This window comes from Abramis brama (assembly GCF_963993115.1).
Source record: "Abramis brama genome assembly, chromosome: 3".
NCBI classification, from domain to species: domain Eukaryota; kingdom Metazoa; phylum Chordata; class Actinopteri; order Cypriniformes; family Leuciscidae; genus Abramis; species Abramis brama.
Window position 1 is genome coordinate 27,652,709 of NC_139965.1, and position 16,534 is coordinate 27,669,242.

The 16,534-nt window shown below is 39.6% G+C and overlaps 1 protein-coding gene across 1 annotated transcript; it reads right to left on the minus strand.

Annotated features, from left to right (window-relative positions):
* Window positions 1–7,313: 7,313 nt before the first annotated feature.
* On the minus strand, window positions 7,314–11,244 carry LOC311080126 (uncharacterized protein). The gene is made up of 2 exons (XM_084109900.1): window positions 10,808–11,244; window positions 7,314–9,648 (listed from the first exon to the last, which is right to left on the minus strand). The coding sequence occupies exons 1-2, from the start codon at window positions 11,229–11,231 to the stop codon at window positions 8,300–8,302; spliced, it is 1,773 nt and encodes a 590-aa protein (XP_083966026.1). The 5' UTR covers window positions 11,232–11,244; the 3' UTR covers window positions 7,314–8,299.
* Window positions 11,245–16,534: the final 5,290 nt, after the last annotated feature.

Consider the following 16,534-nt stretch of genomic DNA (forward strand, 5'->3'; position numbering starts at 1 on the left):
CACCACCGTCTCCGGCAAGGACACCATCTTCTCCGGCATGGACACCAACGTCTCCAGCATGGACACCAACACTTCCGGCACAGACACCACCGTCTCAGGAAAGGACACTACTGTCTCCGGCACGGACACCAACATCTCCGGAACGGACACCACCGTCTCCGGCACGGACACCAACGTCTCCGGAATGGACACCACCGTCTCCGGCACGGACACCAATGTCTCCGGAACGGACACCACCGGCACGGACACCAATGTCTCTGGAACGGACACCACCGTCTCCGGCACGGACACCATCTTCTCCGGCACGGAAACCAACGTCTCCGGAACGGACACCACCGTCTCCGGCACGGACACCAATGTCTCTGTAACGGACACCACCGTCTCCGGCACGGACACCATCTTCTCCGGCACGGAAACCAACGTCTCCGGCACGGACACCACCGTCTCAGGAAAGGACGCCAACGTCTCCGGCACAGACACCACCGTCTCAGGAACAGACACCACCGTCTCCGGCAAGGACACCACCATCTCCGGAACAGACACCACCGTCTCCGGCAAGGACACCACCTTCTCCGGAACGGACACCACCTTCTCTGGAATGGACACCAAAGTCTCCAACACAGACACCAACGTCTCCGGCACGGACACCAACGTCTCCGGAACGGACACCAACTCCAACACCGCCAAAACATCCCTAAGTCGCACAAATCTAGTGAAGAATTCGGCCTTGTGCTACTTCTGTTACACAGACCTGGCAACCCTGCCTACCGTTCTTCTTTCCCCGGGCCGCAAAGGATAGAACAAGGAACCAGCAGCAGCCAAGAGAAACGAGACCGAGAGGATGAGCTGATCGAGCCTGTTCGGGAGGACATGAAGTTTCAGAGAGAGACAGGAGAGGAGATCACAGGAGATGAGGTGGAGAATGAACAGATTGTTTTCTGTTCTTGACAGATTAAATAAACTTTTGCTTATGTGAATTAAAATTTGTAAATTAAACAGTCGTATACATTATTTTTATGTGAGTTATAGTTTGTAAATGAAACAAAAAATAATTTCTGTGCATTGTTTAATGCAAGTTAAGAAATCATTCTGTAATTTTCTTGTCAGTGCATTTGTACATTTGATACAAAATAAATTGTTCTATACATTTTTACTTACAGTACATTTTACAACTATTTGCAAGTTACGTTTAAAATACGAAAAACAAAATAAAAGTTTAAATTAACACTAACAGATTGTAAGAAAATTTTTCTGTAGACTTTTATTTGAGCTGAACAGGAGATCCTGGATGGGCTGCACAATAGAGACGCTGGTAAAGCCTCAGCCGGAGGGACATCATCTGGGATCAGTGCATATTTCCACTGTCCACCAACAGGTTTGCAGGGCTGACTCAGTCGACGGCTGCCAGTCACTGAGACGTTCTTAGAAAGAATAGACGTTCTTAGAAAGAGGAGGAATAAATGAAATTAACTCACATACTCAAAAATCAAACCATAAAATATTTCAACATGCAAAACTGTCTTATGAGCTAAACTCTGCAGGACAGCGGCCCTCCAGGACCGATCCCTGATCTATATGACATATTTTTAGTGTTGCTATTAAATACTGTTCATATTTTTTAAACAATATCTAATATCATACCTAATATCATAATCTAATATCCATGTGTAAAAAGTCAGTTTTTCATAAAAAGTACAATATTTGCCTCTGAGATGAAGTGGAGTTGAATGACAATCTAAAGTACTTCAAAATTATACTTTAATCCAGAGTAAATGCATGTCGTTACATTCCACCACTGGTTATTTGGAAAATTAAACTAACAAAATGAGACACCAGACACCAACGTCTCCGGAACGTACACCAACGACTCTGGCACGGACACCACCGTCTCCGGCACGGACACCAATGTCTCCGGAACAGACACCACCGTCTCCGGCAAGGACACCATCTTCTCCGGCATGGACACCAACGTCTCCAGCATGGACACCAACACTTCCGGCACAGACACCACCGTCTCAGGAAAGGACACTACTGTCTCCGGCACGGACACCAACATCTCCGGAACGGACACCACCGTCTCCGGCACGGACACCAACGTCTCCGGAATGGACACCACCGTCTCCGGCACGGACACCAATGTCTCCGGAACGGACACCACCGGCACGGACACCAATGTCTCTGGAACGGACACCACCGTCTCCGGCACGGACACCATCTTCTCCGGCACGGAAACCAACGTCTCCGGAACGGACACCACCGTCTCCGGCACGGACACCAATGTCTCTGTAACGGACACCACCGTCTCCGGCACGGACACCATCTTCTCCGGCACGGAAACCAACGTCTCCGGCACGGACACCACCGTCTCAGGAAAGGACGCCAACGTCTCCGGCACGGACACCACCGTCTCAGGAACAGACACCACCGTCTCCGGCAAGGACACCACCATCTCCGGAACAGACACCACCGTCTCCGGCAAGGACACCACCTTCTCCGGCACGGACACCAATGTCTCCGGAACAGACACCACCGTCTCCGGCAAGGACACCATCTTCTCCGGCATGGACACCAACGTCTCCAGCATGGACACCAACACTTCCGGCACAGACACCACCGTCTCAGGAAAGGACACTACTGTCTCCGGCACGGACACCAACATCTCTGGCACGGACACCGGCACGGACACCAGTGTCTCCAGCACGGACGCCACCGTCAAAGCCTTTTCAATTTAACATTTTGGGCACTGGAAAATGTTTTTTGCCGAAGGTTCCTATTCAAATGAATTAAATGAAATTGAGCCATAAACTGCCCCTGGAGAACAAAAGCCTGATGCCCACAGGCCAGACTATTAAACATGGCTTCATATCATAAAGCTACAGCACACTAGTTGTCAAGCTCTGACTTCACAGAAAGCACTGTATTTATGGAAAACTGAATAAAACTAAATAAAATATAAATTGATCATTGCCATGACAACATGGTCAAATGCTTATCCAAGGAAACTTTTAGATCAGCAAAAGCTTAGAAGTTTTATTTTTTACAATTTATTTGGGGCCTCCTGAAATGTAAGACCTCATGGAGGAGCGGTGAACTGTATTTGACTGGAGGAACCTAATGGATGGTGAGGTAACAGACTTATGCAGTGACAGTGTTAAATGTGAATAATTACAATACTACATGAAATATGATTAGCAGCTGGACACTGAGAAAGCATGAACATCATGTCCTTGCAACCTGAGTAATGTTTCATTATACTGGAAGAACCAAGCCAAATAATAAAGCCATCATTCCCTTAAGGTTTTTAATGGTTTACCAGAAGTTTTACTCAAACATTTTTTATATTAATGGAAGCCAAAAGAAGATGTTAGGCAATATTTCTTGAGCATTGGTAGAATGTTTTGTTCTATTAGATTTTTCTGAGTTAACAAGCCTCTGGGATATCTTGCAGTTTTCAGAATTGATGAGATTAGATAAGAGTGAATTTTGATGTTGCCGAACCAACCAGTCTCGTTAATTTGTAACTTTTTTTGTGACACTGTCTTAGATTCAGACAGTGAAGGGAATGTTTAATGTTAGTATAATTTCTTATACCAGCCAAACGGTTATGAAATGAGCAATTATATTAATAAACCTCTGCAGGCAAGTTAATGCAACCCTATATGACTTTTTCTTTACAACCCAAAATAGCCTATAAGTTTTAACTCTAGTATGTTCCATATATTGAAAGCAGATGTACACCAACGCTCATTTAAAATAAAATAAAAACACACACATGACAAATACAATTTTAAAAATATAAATGAAAATCAGGTGATTATTCCCTGAAAATCCATGTAACAGTCATGGTCACCAATCACGTGCATGTTTGATATTTCAAACAACAGCATAATTGCAACTGTGATTTATACAACAGTTCAAAAAACAAGATGGTAATATTGAGTAACTTACATTTTTGACACAATGTTGCCAGTTATTTTGTCTGTTTTTGCACCAACAATAAAAGCAGTTATAGCCAATGCCGCGTCTCTGAGTAGGCTACACACAACCGGTGATTCCTTCCCAAATGAATCAGCATATTTTGAACAAATCGGTTTAGTGAATGATTAAATGACTTACTTACCTGTTTCGTTCCTGAATGAATTCGTACAATTGTTGAACGAATCGGTTTAGTGAATGATTCACTCATGAACACAGTCACCTACTGCTGTAACATGTTTAATGACTTCTTTTGTGTTTCTTGGTCATAAATCTTTGAAAGGCATGTTACATAAGGGTGAATACATTATGTCAGATTTTTTTTTTGGGGGGGTGCTCTTTAATATGTAAATGTTTACTGTTACGTCCCGTAGATCTTAGGAATTTTTGATTAGGGGTGTGTGGGGATATAACATTAAAATAAATGTGTGTGGGTCTCAAAATGGAAGTGTGGCTGTGAAAGAGGAGGATATAGACAGTTCAATTCAGTTCAATTTTTTTTTCAAGTGCATAGTGCCAAATGAAAAGAGTGAGAACAAAGAAAGAAGAACAATACAATGACAAGGCAAGGAGGGAAGGAGAAAGCTTCGGTGAACCTATGTTTTAAACAGTATTTATGAATCCATGCACTACAATACGTGGAGATATTATAAAGCTACAAACTGGCTAACATATTTGTAGGGTTGAGACAAAATACACTCTCTGCTGCCCAACATGTGATTAAAGGAGAACAGACATACATTGATATATAAAGGTGTGTTACAGCTGGAATCTTCTTGGCCAACCATAAAGCTTGGCGAACCCAAACTCAATGACCACAAATATTTCCTTTTTTCCTCCTCTTCTCTACAGGTTTTTTTTTCTCCCCACTTTTTTCAACATTTTCAGCAGCTGCTTTTCCGTTTATCACACTATTACATAAACCCTGGAAAAATGTGGGAGTGGAGCTTAACTTCCCAGTCAAAGATCATCTTAGATAAAGAATTATAATGATTAATATCCACATAGTGGTTCAAAGTAAGAGGTTTTTATCTTCCTGTAGACATTTTGTGCATCAAAGAACATCACAGATGTTTAGAAATCAGATAATTTATTCTGATATTAATGCTTGTACTGAAGGCTCTTTTTTTAACAGTTAAATTGAATAGATAAAGCACTGACCTACATAACATAACCACCTGGTACAAATAATTCAACAGCAATTTTTGATTTGCAGTTCTGGCAGCGATATTAACCTTAGATATGGTGAACACATGGAGATGGTTTCAAAACAGTCTCTGCTAGAACAAAACAAACTGTGCAAACACTTAAGGGCATCTGGTGTGTGACTCAGAATAAGATCAGAGTTTAGAGCTACTCTTTTCCTGCTGACAATTGAGGATCGTTCACCTCCTGGGCACTGGGCACATGTGACTTGGCCAGCACACAGAGAGACAGCGAGAGCAGAAATGGACGAAGAAAAGAGAGGGAGAGAGAGAATCCAGACCTAAAATGCTTCCAGATTTGGAGGAAAGACAGATAGAGATAATAAGAGAGAGTCTTTCCTCAGACATGAGCTCAGCATCCTGCTTCACTGATGATTCACTGCTGATTGATGCCCCGAGGAGGCCAGAAACTGTTATGTTGAGGACTTGAAAGAGTAAACTTGGAGAACCACTGCAGCTTAGATGTAGGGAATGTGAGATAAAACATTCCTTTGTGGAGATTTTTTGTGGAGATCTAACCCTTTATCCATAAAAACACATCTCAAAAAACTAGGTCACTTGGACACATTTTTTTTTCCCCAGCTGGATTCTGTCAGTTACAGAATACACCACCCAAACCATACAGTGACATAAAACTTCATATTACACTAATCATTGACAATTATTTAAAATGATTGATTATTTAAATTGTTTAAAATGATGGTGATATATCAGTGCTCACAGCCACACAAACACACACAGATGTATATGAGCATATGCATGAAAAGATGCATCTGGAGAATTGAAGTACTTGCAGATTTTCTAATTCACAATGGGTTTTATATGCTGGGCCAGAAAATCTTGGTGTCTTTTCCATCTTTATTTCATTCAACCCCTCATCCATCATTCTGTCTCATGGTCCTAAATCACATACTTTTAGTGCAGAATGTATATGATGATTATGCAAATGTAATTAGTAAGATGTGATTCTTAGACTATAGTATATAGCCTACTACTGATTTTCCTCCACTACAGCAGATTCATATTTGGAACTTATTATCTGTAGATCTGTCAGCTCCTTTCAGTTGTAAGGGGATTTACAGTCAAAGACCCAGAACCAGATATGAGGAATGAAGACCCGGAGTCAAGAGTGCAGTCAATTGAAGTGCTTTCAATACTGATGATAGTTTGCCGTTTCATCAGCAGAAGTCAGCTTCAAGACTCACAAGGAGTTCGTAGGTCGCCCCACTTACAGTTACAAAGACCACTGTACACCAAGGTCTAAGCTACGTCCTTGCTTCAGGTTAAATGATTCTCATTGGCTAAGAAATAGATAAACATAGTAATTTTTCCGCACATGGACAGATAGACTAAGGCATATCTCCATCAATTATGCAGCTGACACTCGGACCATGAAGTTAATCTCCAATAATGCCAGTTGTTCCTTAACCACCAAGAATACTAACACACACACCGACACACAGCTTCTTCAAGGTTGGATTTGGCCGGGCTCTAACTATAAACAGGAGAGTCTTCTCAAAACATCAAGATAATACGTTCTTTCTCTCAAGGAGAGGACACTTTTAATGTAACAGTAAAGTAAAGACTTTAAAGGGGCTATATGCTTTTTTCTGAAATTTAAACTCGCGACTGACACCTGTGGCCAAAAAACGGAACTGCTCTTACTTTCTGCTCGCTCTCGTACGTGCACACTTCACAAGTCATCCGCTGCAAAGAAGTCAACATTATGTTTACAGAGGTAAGAACAGTCAAATACATATATTGTTTGAGAAACTAAGTTTGTTTGCTGACTAGCGGTGGTGGCAGAGTGATCTGAAACGTTTAACATGAACGCGCTTGACGTCACATCCGCAGACAATGCGCGAAAAATCCGACCCGACAGAAAATAGGAAAAATAGGATACAGGCTTATAGGTGCACCCACTGTGAGCTGACAAGGTGTCAGTATGCTCATCAGGAGATGTTTGAGTCATACATGGTCAAATAAAAAGGCTATTGTTACGTTTATTTTGGGGAAACAGTTGCATATAGCCCCTTTAATGAAGAAATGGTCACTTAAACTGTTGGTTCCAATGACCCTTGTGACCTATAGTCGTCATGGTGAGCTAGAAGAACACACATATACTGTATATATATGAAGAGTTTGGTTCCAAAACGCAATAAATCCATTTTGATTAATTTGAGTAAAACTGTGATTTCTTTACCAAGAAAATGGCAAGATGAAAACCACTATTTTCTATTTCAAACTTTCACATAGCATCTTTAAGTTATAAATACATAAAAAATTAAAATCCTGATTTTAATTTTCAAAGATTTATTATAAAAAATAAAAAAAAAATCCCCCAAAAAAGCAATAAATCCATGAAACTTTTTTTTTTTTTTCAAAATGTAATTCATTGAATCATTGAAAAAAAGTATTAACAAAAACATTAATGGCATTAATAAAAACTCATACTTTGTCATGTTAGGAACACTGTAAAGAAGAAAGATTCACATCAATTTTATATCACTTGTAGGTCTAAAAGATTTTTTTAAAGATTTTATTCAACCCATAGCCCTGTTGAGCAAGGTCACCATGAGCTATTGATAGGTAAAGGAATAGCTATAAATAGCTCACAGTGACCTTGCTCAACAGGGCTATGGGTTGAATAATGCCTGAGTTTTGCTTCCAGATGTAAACTATAAATAAAAATCACATTCATTTTTAACACACTGTCCTATGCATACTATAAATCCATAACATTAATATAATATCTGTGTAGAACTGAAATAGAATAAAATAATAGAACTGTAAAGAAGATTAAAAACTGATTTGCACATAACAATTGAAATTACATTCATATTTAATTAATATATATAATTATAATAATTATATTGCATTAATATAACAATTGTGGCGAGCAGGACGAGGCTGAGGGCCGTGAGAGAACGGCGCGAGGCCGGTGGCGTGATTGATGATGAGCGACACCAGTGTGACACACCGGTCTCGTATCTCTCACGGAGGAGCGGAAGCATAAAGGATGAGCGACGACGGTGCAGGACGAAAGAGGACAGACCTGTGTTTGTGTTTGTTTGTGTATCAGTGAATGGTCACTCTCAAAAGGCTGACACAATGGGCAGCTACTCTTCATGACTGTCACAGTCAACATCGTTCGTCTGTGACTGAGTGAGTGCATTATCATAGAAGGCACGCACATTGGCACTCACACCAATTTCAGAGAGCAAGTTCAGCACATCCTTCCTTTTTTCTTCTTTCACTGTGCTTTCATTGGGAAGCTGATTTGGCTTGAAGTTTGCCCACTTCTTTCCTCTCTTCAGTAATGAGTGATAGCAGTATTCACTGCTATACACAGCCTTAAATCCCAGTTTGTCATTCCTCAATTCCAGCATTCTTGCATCACTTAGCTTAAATGACCTCTGTGCCTTTACAAAAACTTGTGTTTCCGCCTTGAAATCATAAGCCTTCCAGTGTTGCCCGTAGATGTGAACATTTCCATGGTTGCGCAAAATTTCGTAATATTCCTCCGGCATAAGAATGGTATCCTTCTTTCGAACCTGTTGCTCAATCCTTCCAAATACACGGTCCACAGGAAGAAAACTGTGCCCCCTTATAGGGAACACATACTCCACACTAATCATAGGAAATGCCTCCTTCATCCAGGCAAACAGCATGGACAGAAGATTTATATTTTTGTTTTGACCGAAACAAGAATCACTGAACAATCGCAGCCTTTGAGCGCGGTGAACATCACCACTCAACTGTTGACGTAAACAGTGGTCCAGAGCTGAAGCAGTCATGTTACTACCTTTTCTATTCTCGTGCTCCATCCATGTGTACAGATGAACATCGTCCACTGTTTGTTTACTGCCCTTCCCATGGTGAATAACAACACCAAAGACATACATGTGCAGCTGTCTGGAATAGTATGCCTGACCAATGGGGGTTCTAGGGAGTATTAAATTCTGCATCATGTCAAAGCAAAGAGTCACTGCATCATGATCTACCTTCCCCAGCAAATCATAGAACGCCCGTGCTCGTCTCCTGTGTAAATTGTAGGATGTGGACTCACTGCGTTTCTCTTCTTCAGTTAAGCTGGGGTCCTTAACTCTCAGTTGAAACTTGGCACATGAAGAACAGGCATCTGTGGCAGGATGCCCAAATCCAAGGTTGAAGTGCTGTCGAAAAACAGTGTAATACAGGGAGTAGATGACTAAATCATGATTTTGCTGGTCGAATAGCTTGTGCATTCTCATCACGCTGAGGTCACTGGGTAGGTATTTCCGGCCAGGTGCTCCCCTTCTTCCATAATGGCTAGCCCTACACGTAAATGTTTGGATGTGATCCATCACAAGCTGCTTCTTGGCCTCATTTTCAGCCACCTTACGAGCACCACCCCTGCGTTCTGGTCTGGCTGTAGCGTTGAGTGCATAATACTTTGCCACTCGAGACACACGTTCCTTGCCGATACCTACAATAAAAAAATAAAAAAATACATTTATTTGTTTATGCATGTATGTATGTATGTATGTATGTATGTATTTATTTATTTAACTTGTAGTAGGGCTATTTATCAGATGCTTTTTGACCAACCAGGACATTTTTGCCCAAGTGGCAAGCAAACAAACAACGCTTTTAAAACATTAAAGATTCAATAGAAAAGTGTATCATCATGCAGGGCTGATGGCCAGCATAGGCGCTACATTTTCACAATATAATGTTACTAAGATGACAACTAAGAGCAGGATGGGATAGTAGGCTATGTTTCTATTTATAGTTTTCAGTGAGGGGCACGTGAGGGAACACCCCCTTTCGCTGATCCTCAAAAGTAATAATAAGCCAGAGGCTCCGTGCCAGTTCACGGCACAATCATAATTGTGATTTGATTTAATTTAATATTGACTCATTTGGATAAATATAAGGTAGGCTACACAAGATAGGCATTTATTTTTCTCAAATAAAAAACAACTCACCTAATGATGTAAACATACAGAGAGCCCTATCAGCTGGCAGTATTATTTAAGGTTAAAAATAACTCAAATTAAGTAACTTATGCGTATAATGCGTTTTTTTTTAATTATAATAACTTTATTTAATGATATGAGTAAAAATATAATAAATATGTAATATAGTAGGCTACACATATTTAGCTCTTTTTTTCTAGCCAACTAATGTGCTATAGCCTATGTTCATTAAATGGCTTTCCTGAGGTAAATATGTGAATCATTTTCTCCAGCTGTTTTATTGACCCCTTTGATTGATTGATTGGTCGATATTAAGTATGAGGAATATACATTTCGGTAAGTTGTACTGTATCTTTCAACTGTGTTCATTCGTGTTTATTTATTAGCAGAGATGATCGTTCACGTGCCGCTAGGGATCTGTCGCGTCACATTTACAAGCGCCAAAACGGTATTTATTGTTTGAATTTCGTAATAAAAGTGACAGAATCTGAGAGCTGAGATTTTTTTATATCATAAGTAACCTGCTCTGATTTTTCTGTGCTGGATGTGTGGCGTGAGAGCGTGTGAAAAGTGTTAATTGCGTGTGTCTCACGGTGAATGCGTGAGAGTTGGCAGCTATGCAGTCCTCTATGAATAGTATAATTAATAAATCAAAAATAACCTTACCCAATACGCTGCAAAAGGTGGTCTTGCAGACAGGCATCTTTGTCGGATGATCTTCAGTCAGCAAATGGTATTCGTTTGTGACCTCCCTATTCTTCTGTATCTCGCTGTTGTCAACCTTGGGACGTCGCCGCTGAACTTTTTTGACGGCGATAAGCTGTAAAATGGCTTGGTCCTGCTCGTTTTTCGTTGTCTTCGAGTAAAATAATTGAAAATTTTTCAAGAGATCCCCTGGGGTCAATGTGTCAGCGTGACAGAAATGTGATGTTGTCGCCGTGTGTTTACAGGCAATAGCCGGCATTTTTCCTCCTCCCGAGTGCCTCATCTTTTTAATCTTCTCGCGTAGATGATTCGATTTAGATGGCTTACGTTTCTTCCCCACCACAGAAACCACCACAGGTTCATCAATGCCGTCAAAATTATTCATTTTTGTTTTTGTTTCTTAAACACAAAATACTTATATATAAGAAAAACTAGAATGCCGGATGTATTTAAAGCGCCGCCTTTACTGTTTACAGTGCGTGGAATGGTGCGCTGTGATTGGTTGAGCGGATGTATTGCGTTCTGCAGATAAAGTAGACTGGCGTTTGACGCGGTTTGGAAACAAAGGGAGTAAACATGACAGAATAACACGCCGGATATAGCATTTTACGTAAAATTAAATATTGATTTATCAATATCGACCAGATACAATACTGATTTTTGCAGAAACTCATTTTTTTTAAAAATGGCGTTTATTGCGTTTTGGAACCAAACTCTTCATATTAATGCGTTGAAGACCTTTCTCAAACAAAACGAGTCCATATTTCATTTCTGGAAGCCGGGCTAAATGAGCAAGCACTGTTACTGTATTCCTGGCATTTGAGCCAGACCCTTCAGTCACCTCTCAAATATAAAATACAGACATTAGAGAATACATGAAAAGAACATTTTCGATAATCACACTGGTAACTTCTATAACTAAGTAAGATCTCATAAGCCCAGAGAAGTCATTCACTCATGTGATATTTAGAAGGAAAAATATTGATTAATACCTTGATTATAATCACTCATTAGATTGAAGCAGCATGTGGATTCCAGAATCCACCCCTTCACAGTCAACACTTTTGCACTGTTTGAACAAATGGTTTGGAAGTGCAAAAAAATTGTTGGCTTTTTGTAGCAACGTACTAACAAAAACACTTCTTCTGCTCCAACAATCATGGATTGTTCCTAGAAACTATAAAATAGAGACAAGTCTGATCCCTGAGAGAATTTTAGTTTTAGTTTATAGCAATAGGCACAAGACTCACAGCCATCTGTTTATATATACTATTATAATATTTCCATCTGAGCATACTAAATATTTCTGTTAAGTATGTTATTGACCAAAGAGTACAGCTGTGATAGATATGTGTCATTTTTGGTACTATATATCAGCATGTGCAAAGCACCTTGAAGTAAAATAAAAGTCAAATACAGTGGCAAAAACACAGGGCTACAAATTGACTTTACTTACAAAGTATTTTATTAAATGTGACAGATATTTTTAAAAGCCCAGAATGACCTTGGCACTTTCCCTCTCAAGCCTTTTGGGAGGAATGTGGAGTTTAATTAGAAAGAACTCAGCTTGGTTGAGTTCAGCGCAATCGTCCACATCTATCTATCTATCTATCTATCTATCTATCTATCTATCTATCTATCTATCTATCTATCTATCTATCTATCTATCTATCTATCTATCTATCTATCTATCTATCTATCTATCTATCTATCTATCTATCTATATTTAACTTAAAATGACTTCTTTTTTTCAATCTTATGATACATTTTTTTCTGCAACAATCTTACATTGACATCTCAAACTGTTCATTCCACTTGACACCAGACCTAATTTTCCCTGCAACTTAATTGACTAGCCCTAGACTAACATTGTGCAAACATTTGCCTTTTTTCATCAGCTTCCTATTCTGGGAATATGGCTATTTTCTGTCGCAGTGTGGTAGGACATGGTATGGCGTGATTTGCCTGACTCTGTCAGTGTCTTGGGCACAATGAGGGCATTTATAGACCTCAGACGTAGTGAGACAGAACTGCTTCAGCGGCAGCGTTCCTGGCAGATGCACGGAGGTTTAACACCACCGCAGCTATTCCTGTTGAGCACGCTCCAACCATTACTGCACCAGAGAAAGACCAGTGTAGGTCCACTGTTGGCCTAGCGTGGGTCTCTTCCAACTGCTTCAGTGCTCCCAACACTTACTGCATATGGAAAGCATGTGTGATCCTCCTCCCTGCGTTAAATAAGGACCTAGATGCTCTAGTCTAAACATTTCCACTGTTTGAATATTTTGCACACCTTAGGAGTGTGCCGCAACACTCAGTTATAATGAAAATTGAAGCGTGTTTATGTATGTGTTCTCTGACTCTCCTTATAGCCTTTATCCTACTTTTATGTATGATGGTGTTTAACAGCCATTGGAAAGACCAACGGCTCTCTGTGCCCAAGCCAGTTAAAATGGACTTGCCTCTTTTAAACACTTTGTAATTCTGACATCACTGTTCTAGTCAGCAGGAGATCCTTGACTGGATCAAGAGTGACTCAATACTTATAAGCCTCTTAAAAATGTGATACATTAAATGGCCTTTCACCAAAATTCTGCTTACTGTAAAGCATAAACTCTGATATATGCTGTGTGAAGTAACACGTTTTTATGTGACACATTAATGGTAAACTCATATTGTCAGTTAGAGCAAACTTCTAACTTCTAAAAGTGATATATACTGTTACAACACTTTTCAGAATTAGCCCGCGCATTTCACCACAGACCATACTTCAAAGCTCCTGCTACATAATATTTACACAATGTTTATCTTTTAGGAATCTTTTCAGTATAACACATGATTTTTCCCGGCAAAACCAATGAATACTGATAAACATTTAATTAAATCGAACCAGGTTTTTTTTTTTTTTTATTAAATATTTTTTTGGTAAATTTAGTGTTTTGTAATGTTCTGTTTAATTTATCTTACTCCCTGTGTTTTTATTTCAAAGCTTTTTTTTCCACTTCCTTATCCTTTCTCTCACATCTCTCTCTCTCTCTCTCTCTCTCTCTCTCTGTGTGTGTGTGTATGTGTGTTTGAAGCTCATAGAGAAATTTATGAATTGTATTAAAGTTATTAAATGATGGATTTGATCCATCTAAATAGCAATAAATAAATAAATAAATAAATAAATACAATTGATTTGTCTCTCTTTTATACAGACACAGAAACACAGAAACATGATCATATTGGTGAAATGTGAAATATACATCAGTACCAGTTGTTGAACATCACAATTTTACTGAAATTTGTATTTATTTGTTTGTTTTATTTATTTGTTTGCTGTTTAAAAACACTTTAAAAGAACACACTATAGTAAAAGAAGCACAAATGCTATTAAATGTATAATAACTGAATAAAAAGGCTTTTGTTATGAATTGCTCCATTTTTTGATGTGTCCCCTTTTTTATAGTCCAGGGTGATGAATTGAGCACAGAGGGCCCTCTTGTGTGCAAAAAACATGGAAAATGTCCTTCCTGCCAGACAGATCATCATTTATAGTCTTATCCATATTTGTGTTGGTAGCTGTTGCTCTGTCTCTCTCATTTTTCTCTCTCTGTCAGATTTACCCTTATTGCTTGTTATTTTCTAATTTCTTTGAGATGTCACGCTATAGACTGGCCAACAGGGAACAGGGAGAATCTCTCTCTCTCCAGACTGTCCTTGAGCACTCATTTTTTCCACTCATTGACAGAGCAGTATACATACTAAATCCTCCAGTGCCTGCCTGCAGAGTCAGTGTACAGATGACTGCAGTCTTTGGCTGCTACTCCTGCTGTGCTCCTCAATGATTAATAACTTAAAAACCTGCACAACCACTTAGTTTAATCCTACACAAACACCAAAGTATTTACAGGGAAGCTTTAAAACTAAATTTAAGCCAGCATAACCCATTTAATACTTAGGTTTATTTAACATAAGGTGCAATATTAGTAATGCATCACCTGAGTGGGGAAGAACTCTTACGCTGATATAAAAAAACACCCTCATCATGAAGAGAACAGACATCATTTTGAGGGGGAGGGGACCCAGCAAGCAATTTTGCGTTTAAAGACGTCTAATAGCCGTCCGAACACAGCCCTGACATCTTGGCTAAAACAAGGCAAAATTTGGGCTGTCAGTGAAAATTGTAAAAGGCTAACCATAGCCCAAGAATAGACGCACAGGCTACGCATATGTGGTAGATTTTTTCTTGTGCACCTGACTCCTAATTACCTGGGGCATCTCCAATCGACACCCAAGCGTCTACAGTCAACCCTTAATAACCTTTATACTCTAACACTGCGTCTACAATCGACAAATGACTTTGAGTTGGACGACATCTCGTCCCTTTTACTATAACACTATCAAAGTGTCTAGTAAGCTTCCCTAACTAACTTGCTGCGCAGCATTAAATAGACAGACTCCAGACAATGCCTTCGAATATGCTTTAATCACGGCCGGAGGATCTCAGACAAATTTCAGAGAGAATCCCACCGGCAAAAACAATACAACAGTTTTTATAGAATAGGAGCATGGCAAAAATGACATGAAACATTACATAATTTCCCTACAATTTGATTGGTTCTTCATATGCAAACCCTTCTGTTACTAGGTAGAAGCAACTTAGATCTCAAATCATTCAAAAAATGGAAAAGGTTAGAAGTTCAGTTGATTCAGTTGAATGTGTCATGAGACTATTCTAGACTGTTATATTTTTGATATTGTCTTGCCAGCATCTCAGAATTTTCCACTGGTTTCGACACAATCTTCAGAGTACATTTTGTTCAAGTGGTAGTGTTAGGCCTAAAGGAGAAGTAAGGTTAGACGTTAGAATTATGATTAGTTTGATATACAAACTATCACACATACAACATGTCAAAGACATCAAACCAAACATCTTGTAATCACTGTTGACTTTGCTTACATGATGTAACATCTTGCAAGGTTATTTTGGCTAGAAGTGGGTTACTCATAGCCGGACTATGTCGGGTCTAGTAAAACTAGACGGTGCAATGACAGCTATTGCTTGCTGGGGAGGTTCAAGTTTTTGATTAAAGATTTTGAACAAAGACGCTTTAAGCCAAGGTTAGCAAAAAAGCGTAATGCTGTGGTGAGCAAGGAAGGAGACAGGAGGGCGTTTTTATCTTTTTTTATTATTTTTTTAATGGATGTCAATGGAGGAGAGGCTTCACTATGCTGAATAAACTTCTTTTGTGTGAAAACAGCTTATCTTTTAATGAAGCGACAACCTATCGGCTAATCTTCAACATGATTGCCATTAAATATTTGTTTTGGATTGATCTATTTTTAGAGTTTACCCTGAAAAAAATGCTCTTTTATAAGAGAAGTCACTGACAATTTTGCGGCAGGTGTGATTCAGTTTACGGCACTTCTCATAAATTTCTATGGTATCCGCCAACAGCGATTGACTGTCGTACAACTCTGAAAGAAATACAATGACGTCAAGGCCATTATGTGATGTGTTATCAAGGCAGATGTGATCCAAGTTAGCCATTATGCTTTCTCCAATGGTAGAGCAGCCTCGACTATGTCCAGATACCTTCAGATGAACAAATCATGCTGCAGTACCACAACCATAAAATACTGTTCAAAGTTCAGGGTTTAAAGCAGGCCTACTTGTGTTTCAAATGCTCTGCATGACATTTC

Coding starts and splice junctions, on each gene's coding strand:
- LOC311080126 (XM_084109900.1), bottom strand. CDS start 11,231: ATGAATAATTTTGACGGCATTGATGAACCTGTGGTGGTTTCTGTGGTG. Junction 9,649..10,807: donor CACCTTTTGCAGCGTATTGG/GTAAGGTTATTT, acceptor TTTTTATTGTAG/GTATCGGCAAGGAACGTGTG.